Source organism: Pyrgilauda ruficollis, unplaced genomic scaffold (assembly GCF_017590135.1).
Source record: "Pyrgilauda ruficollis isolate IOZ18807 unplaced genomic scaffold, ASM1759013v1 scaffold79, whole genome shotgun sequence".
NCBI lineage: Eukaryota > Metazoa > Chordata > Aves > Passeriformes > Passeridae > Pyrgilauda > Pyrgilauda ruficollis.
In genome coordinates this window covers 4559338-4576593 of record NW_024529821.1, presented here as the reverse complement: position 1 = coordinate 4576593, position 17256 = coordinate 4559338, and the positions used below count along the sequence as shown (strand labels likewise).

General features: G+C 46.3%; 1 protein-coding gene across 2 annotated transcripts in view; it reads left to right on the top strand.

Annotated features, from left to right (window-relative positions):
• The window catches only part of RYK (receptor like tyrosine kinase), a 55782-nt gene extending 39564 nt beyond the window's left edge, over nt 1-16218 (top strand). For both annotated transcript variants that reach the window (XM_041487062.1, XM_041487061.1), the window contains exons 10-15: nt 5826-5895; nt 7329-7461; nt 8230-8339; nt 10270-10429; nt 14125-14261; nt 15187-16218. In XM_041487062.1, the coding sequence (XP_041342996.1) occupies nt 5826-5895; nt 7329-7461; nt 8230-8339; nt 10270-10429; nt 14125-14261; nt 15187-15298 (722 nt within the window). In that variant the 3' untranslated portion in view covers nt 15299-16218. The remainder of the gene's footprint in view (nt 1-5825; nt 5896-7328; nt 7462-8229; nt 8340-10269; nt 10430-14124; nt 14262-15186) is intronic.
• Nucleotides 16219-17256: the final 1038 nt, after the last annotated feature.

Sequence of the window (17256 nt, the reverse complement as noted above, 5' to 3'; positions counted from 1 at the left end):
GAAGTTTTATCAGGACTAAGTGTGGTGTGCCATGCTCTAACCTCTTCCTGCTGTGGTTTGGAGTGCATGTCTTACCTTTACAGGAGACTGGAATTCCGTAGGATGCAGGGCTGCCTTGGAAAGCAGGGGAACTTTGATTTGTGGAAGTGATGACCTGGCCACCTCCTGCAGCTCTGAGCTGCAAACAGGAGCAAGGTGTGCTGTGCTCAGTCCATGGCAGGAGGAAGCATCATATGCTCCACCTGGCTCTGTCTGACTCCTGGGGCCTCAAAATTTTAAAGCTGAAATATTTTTATATGTACGTTCCTTTCTGCCTGTGAAAAAGCAGGTTGTATCATGACTTCTTGCATTCCTTTAGCATCTTTCTGGTGAAGGAAAGTTGTGAAGGTTACCTGATAGGAGCATTAAAAATGTCCTGTGCAACAGATGTGAGCACAGGCATTGAATTACTTCCAAAGACTCATGTAGAGGGGTTAAAGCAATACTCAGGCATGCATTCTCTTTGAACTGGGGTGGAATTCTGCCTTGGGAGCAGTTTTGCCTAATTAATTGCCATGCAGAAGCAGCAGTAATTAACAAGGATGTGTTGGTACTGGGAGCATTTATCACCTGGAGCTGGTCTAGTCCTGCACTCTCAATTCCTGTGACCACTGTGCCTGCCTGTGTGGATGTCACCCTTCAATAACTGGAGTTTGTTCCCTTTGACATGGGATATTTGGCAAAGTGCACAAGGCTGAAAAATAATAAGGGTAATAGAAACTTGTGAAAACAGGCAGCTGTGTAGAAAATGGGCTGTATAAGTGTTGTGATGTGGGGGAGTGTTACCTTGCAGTGTGAAACAGGAGGAAGTTAACAGGGGAACAAGCCATTACAAATGGTCCAAATATGAGAAAAGCTGCAGGTAAAACATCTTCTTAAATATTGCAGTTGGAAACATTCATCAGAAGCCTTGGAGCTCCTGGCTGTAGCATTTGCAGAGCTGCTTCTGACAGGAGTCTTGAAAGAATCTGCTCTTACTGCCTGTAGCAGGCTGTGAGAGAGTTCAAATGGGACTCAGTTCAATTTTGAAACCTGTGGTTACATGAGTTTTCAGGTTCTGCTTTTGTCTTCTGAAGAAACAGATTTCAGTGACCATTCTACAATCATAAGTCTTGTAAATGTAATGCTGCCTGAGAGGGGGCTGTGGTGAGGAGGGTGTCAGTCTGTTCTCACAGGGAACAGGGGACAGGACAAGAAGAAATTGTCTCAAGTTGCCCCAGGGGAAGTTTAGGTTGGATATTAGGGAAAATTACTTCCCAGAAAGGGCTGTCCAGCCCTGGCACAGCTGTCCAGGGCAGTGGTGGAGTCCCCCCCCCATTCCTGAAGGGATTTAACAGACATATGGATGTGGCACTTGGGGACATGGATTAGGAGTGGCTTTGGCAGCGCTGAAGGAATGACTGGACTTGATGATCTTGGGGGGCTTTTCCAACATAAAGGATTCTGTGATCCTACTTAAGCTGTGCTTTGCAATTTTGAGGCTCTGGGAGGTCTGACTTACAAAGTGACTCATGAAAGTATCCAGCTAATCAGTTCCCCACTGCAATATCCAGGTAATTGCTGCTTTTCATCTCTGCTACGTCCTTTGGGGTGTGGAGTGACTTTTCCTGGTGAAGCAGAGCCTGGTGCCCTGCAGCTGATGAGTGCCTGGTCTCAGAGCAGGCAATTCCCTTCAATTTAGTGTCATCACAGAACTTCCCCAAGATCTTTTCATCTGATGATTCATGTGATTGATTAATGATAATGAACAAAGATTTTTAAAATACATTTTTGCAGCTGGATTTTAAGGAGTTGGTAAAAATGAAATAGGTGTTTTTTCTCCCCATGAACCAGGCAGAGCCCCAGCACATCCCAGCACTGAGGGATCAGCCTCTTCTGTAAAATCAGCAGTGCCAAGAGCCCCATTGTGCCTGGCTGCATACAAATCCTGTGATATCAGGAGATAAACCTGCAGCTTGGAATCCTGCCTTGTTCTTGCCCTCGGCCTCAGGGCAGGCTTTCACAGCCAGGCTTTTGGGTAAAACCAGGGCTTGGAGTGCATCTTCCTCTTTGGAATGCATTTACATCTATCTCAGTCTTGGTTTTAAGCACCTTCTGAAAGTTGGACCTTTTCGGTCCTAACTGAGTGTCTGGAATATTTCTGGTGTTAAATCTTCCTCCAAACTTCCCTGAAGTTGCTGCCTTTTGGTTTCTCAGCTGTTGGTGCACAATCACCTTGTGGAAACCTGGCTGCTCCTCGTGAGTATCCAACTGCAACTCCATTCATGGCTGAGCACTGACATGTTCTTAATCACAAATAATGGTAATTCCTCAGTTCAGCTTTTTTCAGGGCTTTAAGGAAGTTTTGCAACGAGCCCATGTTGCCTCGCCCTGGAGCACTCAACTTAAATTGAGGGCTGTTCCTGGTGCCCAGATTTAATAAAGGGGTGTCTGTGACCTCCTCAGTTGTGTCTCCAAGTAGCTGTTGTAATTTCAGAGGTTTCTGGCTCTGTGGGAGGCTTTGCCCCCCTCTCCCCTCTGTAGCTGTGTGTGTGGCTGTGCTCGTATCCGACACCTGCATGGATTTGTGGCAGACAAAAGGAGCCACAAAAGCCCATGGGTGTCCCATGTGTTTGACAGGATCCTTCCCCTGTTCTGTTTGAGTGGCTGCACAAACAGGTCTGAGAAGAAATGAGGTGTGTGTGCTTACCTGTAGCACTCAGGGATTGACACAGTTTGGGGAATTTGGGATTATACATTGGCCCAGGCAGGAGGATGAAATCTGTAAGATTCATCTCACTATGTCCTTGGAAAAAGGTCTGAGCAAGCTGGGATTGCTGTGGCACGGCTGTCACTGGCTTGGCTCTGGGACTCTGTTTCTCTTATCATAACTAGAAATGGTGGGTTTGCTGGATTGGTTTTAAGGGTTTTTAGTACAGGATGCTCAGATTCACCAGGCCCTGACAACAAAAAATGTAATATTGCCAAAATCACCTTCGTCCTGGTCTGTGAAGATGTTTGTGTTGGTTGCTCAAAAGTGGTTATGGTCTACTAAATGTGACAGAGTTTGTTTAGCTGAACTTTTTCCTTTGTAATTGATGAAAATGGCCTTAAAAGGAAGCCTGATTGCAGTGGGGACTGTTGCAGTAGCAGTATTTTGGTGTTCTTTTCCCCCTTTTGACAAGAATCACTCCAAGAAGTGGTGATTAATATTGTGTTTTGAATTATATCTAGTACAAACCCACAATAATCAAATTGTGTGGTGGTGCTAAATTGGCACTGGTCTCAACTAGGGGAGGATTAGCCTTGAACACTATTGTTTGTTCTGAGTCTGTTGAATTTGTTGGTGTAGGGTAAGTTTTTTTCCATGCAGAAAACAAGGAAATAATATTGATAAGCAAACACAATATGGATGGTGGGACTGTTTCACAAGATAAGATTTCAGTTTCCGTATATACTTGCCTGGGAGTCAATCATCCTTTTGGGTGCTCAACCACTATAACGTGGAGAGAAAACAACAGAACGTCACACTGACCTGCTGGAAACTTCCCTGAGTGCTGGAAAGGGAAAGGCTTTGGCAGAAGAGTCACCATGAGAAGATGAATGGGTGCATTGTCCAAACCAGCCTGACTCGTTCTGTAGATCTTAAATCCACTCTTAAACAATCTCTGATTTAAAGCTTCAAATTATTGCTTGGTGGCTCTTATAATTAAAAGCAAACCAGTTCAGCAAGCACAGGGCCAGAGAGTGTGTGAGGAGTTAGTTAATCAGCTTAAACTCACACCCAGGAGTCTCTTTCCTCCCTTCATCATGTGCTGGGTGAAGAGGTTGAGGTCTTTGGGCCCTGTAATTACTGCTGTTACACCTGAAGTTCTGTACAGGTAACCTGCTCCTCTGACTTCTCAGAATCTGCTTTTCCACCTCCATTTTTAATGCTGGCTTTTAGAACTGCCTGATTCAGTCATTCAGGGCTGTGTAACTTTGTTTTAATGTAGGATCTTAGTTTTTCTTTCCTCTTTCCAAGCCTTTTCCATCTGTCTTGTACATAATCAAATGCATCAAGTGTCCAGCCCACAGGAGCAGGACTTTCTCTTTCTCATGCTTCTGTTGGAGTGCAGACCAGAGACTTCAGCTGGCCATGGCTTCAGTGTCTCCTGCACTGCAAGAACCTGTTTGTACCTTCCCCGCAGACAGAGTTGTTATCAAATAGAAGGGAATCATAGATTTGTTTGTGTTGGAAAAACCTTCCAAGACCATAGAGTCCAACCATTCCCCCAGTGCTGTTGAGGCCACCACTCAAGTGCCTCACCCACACAGATTTAAATCCCTCCAGACTTTAATCTTCTACCAGTGCCCCAGGCAGCCTGTTCCAATGTCTGACCATCCTTTCTGTCAGTAAATGTTCCCCAATATCCACTTTGAACCTTCCCTGCTGCAACTCAAGGCTGTTCCCTCTCCTCCTGTCCCTGTTCCCAGGGAGCAGAGCCTAACCCCCACCAGCTGTCAGGGGTTGTGCAGAGCCAGAAGGTTCCCCCTGAGTCTCCTTTTCTCCAGGCTGAGCCCCTTTCCAGCTCCCTCAGCCACTCCGGGTGCTCCTTCCCATTCCCTGGACACACTCCAGCCCCTCAATGTCCTTGTAGTGATGGGCCCAAAAGCATGGGCTGATGCATCCCATAATATACCCCAATTGTCACTAATTTATTGGCACCTCTGAGCTTCTCTAGAGTGCTTCCATCACTCTTCACTCAGCCAGAGTCCCGTTTTCTTCTGCAGGGCTCAGGCTCAGTTAGGAAAGGGTGTCAGGGCTGTACAGGGAGCAGGATCAGACCTTGGAGGAAGGAAAAGAGCAGAGGATTTCTTGCCTATTCTTCCTCCCAGGGCAGTAAAACCTTGGCTTGACTCATCCATGACATGTAAATTCCCCCTGGTGCAGCAAGGAGAGCTCCTTGGGCTGTGCTAGGCTCTCCTGTGCCAGCTCCCTGCCAGAACTAGTCCCAGCATGAGGGAGACACAGAAAATGCTCCCAGGTGTGAGGGGGGTGAGGTTGGAAGAGCTCTTGTTGATGTCTCCTTAAGCTTCTCTAAGGATCTTGCCACCAAGGGGGGAAACATCTCCAAATACACAGAGTGGTGGGAAAGGGGTTTGAGGCACCACCTGTGCTTCTGCCCAGTGGATGCTCTGATTGCTTTGGGTTACTGGAGTTATCATAGGTGCCTGAATTTTAGCTGGCATCAGTGGTTTTATTTATTTATTCATTTTAAAAGGTGGGGGAGAGAGCAGCAAACAGTTTTAAGGTTACCAAGAGTCAAGTGTGTCAAGCAGAGAGCAAGGAAATAAGTAAATCTAGACATAAACAGCCTCCAGCCATGTGGCAGTAAACACAACTGTACCTGGAGTGGTAACTCAGCAGCAAAGCCGTGTCCTTGGAGCACATTCATGCTTGGGAAGCATTTGGCACATCCCACTTCTTCCATGGGCACCAGTCTTGTGCAGGATGGGACCACACTGCCCAGTGCAGCTGGCTTGTGCCTGCCCAGAAGCTGTCAGGAAGTGCAGAACCACAGCCTGTCAGCCCCTGGAATGTGCTTGATTTCCTTTCTGGGCTTGACCCCACTCCTTTAAGCAGAAATGAGTCTCAGAACTTGGCCTTGAACTTCGGGGCTTTTTGTAAGTGCCATTTTAAGAAAGGAGGCAAACAAGTTCTGTTCGTGCTCAAGTGACCTTAAGTGACTTGCAGATCTGGACTGAATTTTAATTAATATGTTGATTTGTTTCCAAAGTTTATCTGTGGTTCCTTTTTCCCTCAGACCAAGCCTCGGAGGTGCAGGTGACGATGATGCTGACGGAAAGCTGTAAACTCAGAGGGCTTCACCACAGGTAGGGCATGCAGGGCTGGTGACAAATCCACATCACTGTGAGGTGGAAGTACCTGGGCTAAAGCTCCCTGGGGAGAGGGAGCTCTTTGTTGGGAATTCAGCAACACTTCTGTAGAGTCATGGAAGGCCAGGGTGATTTGGCTGGGAAGGGACCTTAAAACTCATCTCTGCCATGGGCAGGGACACCTTCCACTAGCCCAGGCTGCTCCAAGCCCTGTCCAGCCTGGCCTTGGACACTTGCAGGGATCCAGGGGCACACACAGCTGCTCTGGGAAACCTGGGCCAGGGCCTCACCACCATCCCAGGGAAGAATTTCTTCCCAAGATCCCATCTATCCCTATCTGGCAGTGGGAAGCCATTTCCCCTTGTCCTGTGCTTCCATCCCTTGTCCCAAGTCCCTCTCCAGCTCTCCTGGAGCCACTTTAGGCACTGAAAAGGGCTCTGAGGTCTCCCTGGATCCTTCTCCAGGCTGGACATTCCCAGCCTTATATAATAAAGGCCTTGCCTAAAATACAGGAGTAGCAGGTTTTTGGTGAAACGTACCTAAAATGGAAACAAAATTAACTTGCCCTGCTTTCATCATTCCAAATGAGCTAGTGTCCTCCCATTTATAAGTCAAGCTTTTTAAAAAAAACTCCAAAAAGCTTTTCTTCCCTACACTGCCCATAAAGCTGGGACCTTCATGGGTCTCCAGAGCTCATAGGTGTGACACCTGGCTGTGAGAAATTTTCAGGAAGGAGTAAGAAAATTCAAAATTTAAAAAATGGTAAGTTGTTGATGACTTTTACAAATGGTTTTCAATGAAAAATACAGGTATTTAAAAAAGTGATTAATGGAAATTGAAACTGTGTCCAGTTTGGTTTGAGTTTCTATGAATTTACATGTTGATATGTATAATATCATGTATTATATTTCTTCTAAGGAAGATGTGCAGAGACATTGCAGTGTGGGGGGTCACCTGAGCCACAAAAGGCTTGGAAAGGCCCTTAAAATGGCTGATTCCAAGCTAAAAGTTTATGTTCTGTCACTTTGCAGCAGATCAGACAGTCAGATGTTCTGACTTTTTTTTTTTTTGTTTAACTGCTGTAGTGGAAGTATATATTTTATATCTGTAATAGATTTAGAATGTTGCACCTCCCAGTTTAGTATATAGCACTTCTGTGTATTCACCTGCATTCACAACAATTTGTCAGCCCTCTTGGACCAAGTGAAAACATTTGGAGGGTTCTTCACAATGGGAAACTGGTCAAATATTTCATTTATTTAAAATACTGTCCAGGGCTTCAGTTAATTGGACACCTTGTGCTCTGCAATTCCTAATACAAGATTAAATGCTTCTCTTCTGTGTTGAATTAATTTTATTACTGTGTTTAGGAATCAAAAGTATTTTAATCAAATTTCAGTTCCGTAACATTAGGCAATTCTGTCTTCCAGGAATCTGCTGCCTATCACTCATGTCTGTATAGAGGAGGGAGAGAAACCAATGGTGCTGCTGCCCTACATGAACTGGGGGAACCTTAAACTCTTCCTGCGACAGTGCAAATTGGTGGAGGCCAACAATCCTCAGGTACCCTCGGGCATGTGGGACTTTGTGCCCATGAAACCTCCATTTGCTCTGGTGCCTGAGTTTGGGCCACCAGAGGAATGCTTGTGGCACTCTCCTGTTCAGTGTGATGGCAGGAGAGCTGCAGAGGTGGCTCCCCAGCAAGTGTTTGCCTTGTTTCCCACCAGGAAAGCATTCCTGGCTGTTTATCCTGGGTGTTCAGAGGACAGGAAGCTGTCACCTGTCATTTAGGGTAGGAGCTCAATCAGTGCATCCTAAAATTATAGCAACAAATAGAGAAAATTGTGGATTAAATTAAGGAAAGTCGTGTATGGAGAAATTTCAGATTTACTGATACTACTTTTGGTATCCCAAGCTATAAATACATGCAAGATTTTAATCATGATGGGACTGTGAATTTGCAAAAGGAGCTGAAGCAACGGTCTTTGATACTTGTTTTGGAGAGCAATGAGGATTTTGAATGTGCTGCTGCCTGGAAATGAGCTGTTTTCCAGGGAAACAAAGTGAAAAAGTTGTGGGAAGGAGTAAAATGGACCATTTTTGCCTATGTCCACTTCCAGTCAGAGTAGGTACGAAGAGTGAGGCACTTGCAAGATGGAAGTATTTTCCCTTGGCAAAAAAAAGAAGTTAAAATTTAGAAAGGCACTATCATGAGTGCCCATAGGTGGTTGTGTGTGTGGGGACTGGAAGGGGAGGGGACACTGGGACACGCAGTAACCCTGCAGGTGCTGGGCTGAAGGGGCTGATGGCTGCTGCTCTGGGCTCTTGCAGGCGATTTCCCAGCAGGATCTGGTACATATGGCCATCCAGATTGCCTGTGGCATGAGCTACCTGGCCAGGAGGGAGGTCATCCACAAAGACCTGGCTGCAAGGAACTGTGTGTAAGTACTTTCCCCTCTGCAGCTGCAGCTCCCTGCACTCAGCCTGAGCTCCCCTTCAAAATGCAGGGTTGGGGTCACTGCTGTAGTCAGTGAGGTTGTTTTCCTCCAAAGCAAGGGGAACCAGGAGCCGTGGTTCTAAAGGATGCAGAACACCCTCTCTGTAAATGCTTCAGCTGGGTTTGTGTATCACTTTTTCAAAGGCTTGAAAGAGTTAAAGCTTCCCTTCAACTTTAATAAAAACTTGGAATATCTTTGACAGTTTATCAATGGATAGATTTTTGTTTGAAGTTGGTTTTCTTCATTTTTTTTCTCCTTAAAAACTGAGTTAAAGACTTTGTTCATTGGTAGATTTCTTACTTGCCAAATGATGGATAGATACAAATGTGCTTTGGAATGGCAGGAACACCAGAGAGGGGTTTGAGAACATCTTCAGGCTGGAATACACTCCAAAATGTAGAGGTGGAGGTGTTTGGTGGCCTTCTAGGAACCCAGTCACTCAGTGACCACCATCTCTGCTGCTGTGCCCCGTAAGGATGCTCAGTGTGATGGGGCTCCTGACAGATCCTGTTCCTAGTTTCTATTGCTTTTCCTCACTGCTGAGCACAATGAGGAGGAAGTGGGACCGCAGGAGATAGAGATCAGAAACATCAGGGACATCAGCTGGAGCTTTATGTTTGGAAAGAGAAAGAGGTGCCAGTAGCCAAGGTCCCCTGAAGGACTTTGTTCCACCAGCCCCTCTTTGTTCCCCAAGTTTGCTCTGGGTGGTGAAAAGCTGGAAAGTGTGTGAGACCCATGTCCTAATTTTGGGAAGGGAGCCAAGATTCCAGTGATCTTGGCAGGTTTAAGGGAGGAAATGCTTGTGGTCTCATGTGCCCGTGGCACAGCCAGGTCTAATTACAGTGGACATGAGAATTACACAAGTCAGGGCTCACTAATTGCTGGGGAATTGCCCTTTGCATTGCATTTGTTTTCAAACAGGTCTTCTAGGAATTTCTCTAAACTCTTAAAAATTACTAGATAGGAAATTTCCTGTTGTGTAAATTTTGAGGATAATGAACTGGCCTAAAAGTGCATAGAAATAAAAGAAATAAATATGTATCTGGGATAGTAAAGAGGGAAACACAGAGAGCATTTATATTTCATTTTTCTCATCAAAATAAATAATTGGCAAGATGAGAAGACAACAAAACCCAGTTTGTTATAATACCCCCACCCCAATGTTCCTTCTGTATTTTTGTCATACAGTGTTGAAACCAACATCTTTGCCATATTCTGAAGTCAGCTGTTTATGAGAACACTGAACTTTATTACACACAGTTTTAAGTTCAAAGAGTTTGAATCACACCCCAGAGGGGCAAATTCTCTATGCTATTTTGAGTCATCTTTTCTTGATTAAAGTCAGTTTTCCTTAGTACCCTACTTCTGACAAGCATCAGTATCTGTTGTGGAGGGAATAAACAGTTTTTCAGCAGATGGCTTGATTGGAGACATGTTTTTGGACCACAAAGGGTACTGGTTGGTTAAAGATATTACTGGCTCTTTCTTTGCTGAGATCTTTGCCTCGTTATTGCCATAGAGGTACTAGAGCTACAAAGTGTTTAATTGCTCTGACAGGGGATCTCCAAAAGAGCAGGAGTAACTTGAGGCAGTTACTTGTTTGCTTTAATGGTATTTTTTTGCACTGGTGTTTGGTTTTGTTTAATCAAGCCTGCTGATTTTTCTACTTCTTATCAGTTGGCACGGAGTAAATTGGTGCTGTGATAATATTTGCTAATCACACAGTAAGTGTGTCTTGATGCAGGAGAGAGCCAGTGCTTGAGACGTGGGTTAGCAGTCCCCAGTGAGATGCTGAGTGTGGACCTTAGGGCTGGGCAGAGCTGTTTGCTGTGAGGCTGCTGGGGTTGCTGACGTGCTGCTCTCTGTGCCCCAGCATCGACGACGGCCTGCAGGTGAAGATCACGGACAACGCGCTGTCCCGGGACCTGTTCCCCATGGACTACCACTGCCTGGGGGACAACGAGAACAGGCCCGTCCGCTGGATGGCTCTGGAAAGCCTGGTCAACAATGAATTCTCCAGTGCTAGTGATGTGGTGAGGTTTTTTTTCCCCCTCCCCGTACATTTTGGAAATGTGTTTTGGTAGACATTTTTCTCTTTTTTCAGCTGTTGGAGAATCACAGAATCCCAGAATGATTTGGTTTGAAAGGGACCTTTAAAGCCCATTTAATTCCACCCCCTGCCATGGATGGGGACACCTTCCACTAGCCCAGGTTGCTCCAAGACTTGTCCAGCCTGGCCTGGAACACTTCAGGGATCCAGGGGCAGCCACAGCTTCTCTGGGCAGTCTGTGCCATGGCCTCACCACCCTCACAGGGAACAATTTCTTCCAAATATCCCATCTAATGCTGCTCTCTATCAGTGTGCAGCCATTCCCCCTTGTCCTGTCCGTGCATCCCTTGTCCCAAGTCCATCTCCAGCTCTCCTGCAGACTCTTTAGGCACTGGAAGGTGCTGTGATGTCTCCCTGGAGCCTTCTCAAGGTGAAGCCCCCAGTTCTCCCAGATAACCCTAGAGCAGAGCATGCTCCAACCCTTGGAGCATTTCTGTGGCCTCCTCTGGACTTGCTCCAGTAGCTCCAACATCCTTCTGATGTTGGGGATCCCTGAGCTGGAGGAAGGGGATCATGGCACTGGATAGGTAACTGTGGCTTGTTCAGAGCAGCGTCTCTACTCCCACTCCTGCATCAGCTGCTTGTGGCAGGTGGTTCAGGGATCAGTCAGGCCCTTCGTGCACAGCAGGAGTGCCCCTTGCTCCCTGTTCCCTTGGGAGCACTGACAGGGAACACAGTCAAACACAGAGCTGCACTGGGACTAGTCTGCTTTTCATTCCAAGTTGGAAGGGACCCACAGGGATCATCCAGTCCAGCTCCTGGCCCTGAGCAGGACACCCCAACAATCCCAAATGCTCCTAGAGTTGTGGCAGCCTTGGGGCTGTGCCCATTCCCTGGGGATCCTGTTCAGTGCCCCAGCACGCTCTGAAAGTCAAGGTGGATATCCGTTCCTCACCTTGTGCTCTGTGTGCTCAGCACAGATCTGGTCAGGCACAGCTTCCTTTGATAAATCCACACTGGCTGTTCCCAGACATCCCTGTGCTTCACAGACATGCGAGTGAGCTCAGGATAACATCATCAGGATAGCATTAGCAGGAGCTGGTGTTTGACTGTGTGGCCCATAGTCCCCCAAATCCCAGCTCTTCCAGAGGATGCCTTCATTCCAGTGGCCAGGAACCTCTCCCAGCTGAAGTGACCTGTCAGAGATAAGAGCAGTGTTGCAGTGACCTCAGCCTGTTCTCTTGGATGCATCCCTTCCAGGATAGTGGTCTGGTGCCAGTTTGGGAAATTTTAGAGAAGTTCTGGTTGGTTTTTTCCCTCCATGATCTCTGTTCTAGTGCTGCAGCCGTGTAAACAAGAAAAAGGAAGGAAGGGAAGGTGCCAGTTGTGCTCCACATGTGTATTCATTGGAAATCAAATTGTGTTAGATCCAACCTGAAGACAGAAGAGGAAATGGAAGTTGCCTGTAAAAGCATGTTTTTAGAGAGCTAAATGAGCCCAATCAAATGGTGGTTTTTTCATTCTTACTTTTTAAAAAAAATCTGGGACATGAAAGCAATTACTGTTTGTGAGAGCTGGGAAATCAAAGCTTATGCAACACCAGCAGTGAGATGTGGAATTTTATTAGGATGAGTAAATCCTAATTTTTAGGATTATTGTAACCATTTTTGAAAACTCCAGTGCAATTCAGCATCTCTTCCAGCCCATTTTAACCAGAAGTACTTTTTTCATTGCTTAGGGATAAATGCCACCCAGCTTTTAACACACAATTCTAACTGCAGACACGTGGCCATCTGAGTTTTGTAGAGTTCAAAAATGAATAGTTTTTCTGTGTGTAGAAAACACCATGTGCCCTAAATATCAGCTTTGCATCTACCTGGACTCCTTTCACAAAAAGTTGATGTCAGATGTTTTTGTGGGTTTGGTAGGAACAAACCCAGTGATCCATTGCATGTAACAGGGAACGGGTGATGAAGTCTGGTACAAACAGTGTCTGTGTCTGCAGAGATGCCAGGGGATGTGTTCCAGGCTTGCTTTTTGGATTACTTTCTTTCAAATGTGTTTGCTGGCTTGAAACTTTCCCAATAATGTGTTGCTCCCCTGCCAACAGCTCTATCAGTCAGCCAGAGTGTAGGAAAACAAACCACAATTCCTGCTGAATCTTAATTCCGTGTTTTTCCTGCTGTTGCACATGAAACTCTGCATCTCTTCATGCCATTTTTGTGCAGCTACCTATGGAATTAGAACAGCTGTATTCCCAGAGTGGTTTTGCTTGAATCACTGTCTCGTCTTCATGATCACCCCTTGTCCCTCAGCACTCTTCTCCACTGCAGCTAAAAAGGGGCTTTATTTCCTTCAGTGGCTGTTTGGAGCGGGGCCACATCTGTGCCTCTGCCCTTCCCACCTGAAAATATCCCTTCCCTAAGGGCTTGGGTCAAAGCAGGGGTGGGATTTCTCTTGATTAAAACAAGACTCGTGTGAGCCTTGCATGAGTCTGCCCTTTTTAATGACTGGTGATGTGTAGCTTGAGTAGTGAGTCACGAGGGTGCAGTATCAGCCCCATCTCTGTTTGGTCTCCTGGGTCTCTGGATACCAGATAATAAATCATTTTCCTTGTACTCTGCTTGTGTGTGGATTCATAGATGGATTTTTCATCACTTTAAGGTCCTTCTGGCAAGGGTTGCCAGCTGAATGTGTTGAATGCTGATGGTGCTGTCAGGTTTACTGAGATGAAATCTCTTTTTTTTTTCCTGAGTCCTATTCCTGAACATACTCTCCAAATATACAGATGATTCGGAATTAAAAAAATATAATTTCATTTCTGATCCTTTGAAATTTTCAGACTTTTTTGAGGATTTTTGAGGCATTTTGAAGAAGTAAAATGTAAAAAAAACCCTACAGTTTTGTACTAGACAATCATTCAGTGTTCAGTATTGTTGAGATTTAGGTGTTCTGTAATGTCATGTTAAAAATTGCATGATTTTTAGCACTGATATGTTAGTGCAATAAGATTTTAAGTTTAGTTTGACTTTGTGGAATCACAGGTTGGTTTGTGTTGGGAAGAACCTTAAGACCATCTGGATCCTACTCCCTGCCATGGGCAAGGACACCTTCCACTAGCCCAGGTTGCTCCAAGCCCTGTCCAGCCTGGCCTGGAACACTTCCAGGGATGGGGCAGCCACAGCTTCTCTGGGCAATTTAACACCAGTTCTGTGATTTTTAATTAGCCCAGTTCAAGACATATGTCACCCTGATTTTTAAGTTTTTCTAAGCCTTCTGATGTTTACATTCTTGTAACAAACTTTCTCACATACTTTATGTAAATAACTTATTGTTTTGCATTCTTTTATGGAGGAAGAGAAATTTGATGAACTGTTGGTTTGTCCCGTGTCATTGGAGAGGTGACACTGTCACCCTCCAATCCACTGTCACTTTTGGAAATCTATAAATGTTGGAGTCAGAAATTAAAAGTGCCTTTTTTACCTCGAGAGGGCAACGTGTCCGCGTTGTGTTACTTCGTGTCCAATAGCGACAGACATGTTGAATTTGATTATATAGAGCATTTATGTAAAGCTTTCTTACTGTGTTTAGTCCTCCTCACAGCTGGTTTTGTGCCCTGGCTGGAGGAGCTCTGGGGGTTCAGCATGTTGTGTTAATGCCTGCACTGTTCCTTTGCAGTGGGCCTTTGGGGTGACGCTGTGGGAGCTGATGACCCTGGGACAGACCCCCTACGTGGACATCGACCCCTTCGAGATGGCAGCTTATTTAAAGGATGGCTATCGAATAGCTCAGCCCATCAACTGCCCCGATGAACTGTGAGTGCCTCTGCTGGGGGAGAGAAAGGTGCTGGTTTGTGCTTGGGGTGTTAGCCAGGCTGCCCAAAGAGAGAGCCGGGGTTGCCTTTCCTGGCCTGTTTGTTCTGCCTGTCAGACAAACCCTGGGGTAAACATTGCTCATGGAGCTCTGGCTCTGGGGTCCCCAGCATCAGAAGGAAGTGTAGCTGATGGAGCGAGTCCAGAGGAGGCTATGGAGATATTCTGATGTCTGGAGCCCCCTCTGCTCTGGAGACAGTCTGGGAGTGTTCAGCCTGGACCAGAGAAGGCTCCAGGGAGGCCTTAGAGCCCCTTCCAGTGCCTAAATAGGCTCCAGAAGAGCTAGAGGGGGACTTGGGACAAGGGGTAGAGTGGCAGGACAAGGGGGAATGGCTCCCCATTGCCAGAGGGCAGGGTTAGATGGGATATTAGGAAGGAATTCCTCCCTGTGAGGGTGGGGAGGCCCTGGCCCAGGTTGCCCAGAGAAGCTGTGGCGGCCCCATCCCTGAAGTGTTCCAGGCCAGGCTGAGCAGGTCTTGGAGAAGCCTGGGCTAGTGGAAGGTGTCCATGGCCCTAGCAGGGGGTGGAACTGGGTAACCTCAAGGTCCCTTCAAACCCAAACCATTCCATGCTTTTATAGCAGTTGAGCAATTTCCAGTGAACTATGTACTGCTCCTTCCTGGATTGCCATGGGTTATATCCTAAATCAAGCCAGGACCTGTGGTGACAGCCCCTTTGCTCATCATTCCAGGTGTCCATCCTTGGAAGGAGCTGTTCAGCATTATGAACCATAAGATCCAGGGCTCCTTGTCTCTCTCTGGTGGCTCAGCCAGTTTCCCAGTGGCAGATGCTGTTTTGCCTTTCAGGCTGGGGCTGTGGTTGCCTGGCTGACACGATTCCCTGTGCTCCATGTGCCTCTGTGTTGCAGGTTTGCTGTGATGGCCTGCTGTTGGGCCCTAGATCCTGAGGAGAGACCCAAGTTTCAGCAGCTGGTGCAATGTCTCACTGAATTTCACGCAGCGTTGGGAGCCTACGTGTGAAACAGCAGCAGAAGATGGAAATCCCTGCTTGGGAGAAGCCATGGCATCCATCTGCAGCTCCATGCCTCCCTTGGACTCGCACACATGATGTGTATAAAGCAACACTACAGGGAGAAAGCACTTCTTCCAAAACACTGTGCCTTAGAATGCCTTAGTAGTCTCAAGTTTTTTTGTAAGACCTCTTGGTGTTGAATATTTTCTAGATATCACTTTTGCTAAGTTAAAATTGAGACCTTTTGGTTTGCCATCAGGATTTGTAAAGTGTAGAGATAGTGAACTGAAACATGAGATTTGGATGGACTTTGCACTCTGACAGCAGACACGTGATTTTTTCAGAAGGGTTTATGGAACTGGTAGAAAAGTGAGGAGAGGGGAAATGAAAAAAAACACTGCAGAAAATTTTCCCTGCTTTTAAAAAAATGTTGAAACTGAATCTTTCTGACCAGCTCTAGTGTTTGTACTTGTATGTATCTGGAATAGCTTTTTAGTATCAACTTCTTCTATTTTGAGACAACAGCACATTATGGTTGGATCCACACATCTTACCTTTTTAACCCATTCACAAATGTTCTTTGGAAAAGCTGGTCTTCAGGATACAACATCTCCTTTCTAAAGTGATGATGTAAAAGTGATCCCAGTTTACCTCATACAGAGTGGTGAAAGTGGGGTAAGAATGGTGCCCCTCCTTTCACATCAAAGGATTTTTGAGATGGTTTTATGTGCTAACTAAAGGCCTTCAGAGAAGCGCCAGAGCAGCCCCTGTGTGGGAGTCTGTCACCTCAGGCTTCTGCCCAGCAGTTTCTCTTGTTCAAAAAGGTACTGGTTGTTTTTTATGGGCTTTTATGGCCTGAAATGGGCTTAAATATATAAATATATATTTGTAAAGACACTTGCAGAGTAAAGAATGTTTTTCTATTACACCTAACGTGAAAGCTTGGTCCCTCACCTTGCCCTGTGTGTGGGTTGTGCAGGTTGGTGGTGGTGGTGGTTAGGTTGGAGTTGGCAGGAAGAGAAGGTGGATTGCCTGCAGTGGAACTGCTCTCTGAGACTTCAGGTATTATCCTGCTGCCTTCCTTAACCCAGAGATCCAGTCCACCCCAGGTTGTTTTGAACATTGCTTAAGAGGACTGAACATGTTCTTTCAGCAAAATGTGTGATAGATTCAAGCTTTTTCCATATGTAACAAAGTTACTTGCAGGATATCTCCTGGTTCTCCTGGTGAACTGTAGGCTGCATCCTCTGCCTGGTGTCACCATGAGGAGGGTTGTGTTTCAGCACAGTGTGGGACATGAAAAGTTGCCTTTTGTCTCTCACCATCTGCAGCTGAGCACCTGCTGCCTCGAGTGTTTGTGCAACTGCAGGGGTGGGACATTGCCCTGACAGGCTCTGGAGCCATCAGAGTGTTTTAGGAGACTGCAGTGCAAGTACGAGCAGCTGGATTTGCCTGGGTCATGCAGATGTGCAGCTTCTGTTCTTTCCAGAGTTGGGAACCTTGTTGAAGACAATTAATCCTCTCTAATTAGTGTCACATGAGGCAGAGCCTTGTGTGCTCTGTGTCCCTCAAAACACCAGAGCTTTCCTGTCTGTTAACCTGTGGCCAATGACCCAAGTCTTGCTGTATCCTGGAAGGAAATTTTCCTGCTGGCTCAAGTTTGGGCATGTTGTGATGGGCTGTGCTTGCCTGACAGAATTGGAACTGGTTTTGTTTGGTTGAGTTTGGAGTGGCTGAGTCTGGGGACAGCAGCAGGGCCTTGGGTGTGTGGTCTCTCCATTCTGACCTGGGGAACTGGTACCAGTGGCAGGACTTGACAGTGACGTGGGTGTTGAAGTCAGCAGTGGCAGTTCCTGACATCCAGGTCGGTGTTCCAACAGGATCTGCGGGGATCACAGCTCTAAAAGTGAGGTTGGAGAACAGCCCAGGGTGAAAATGATCCACCTCTTCTGTGTGCCCAGGGCAG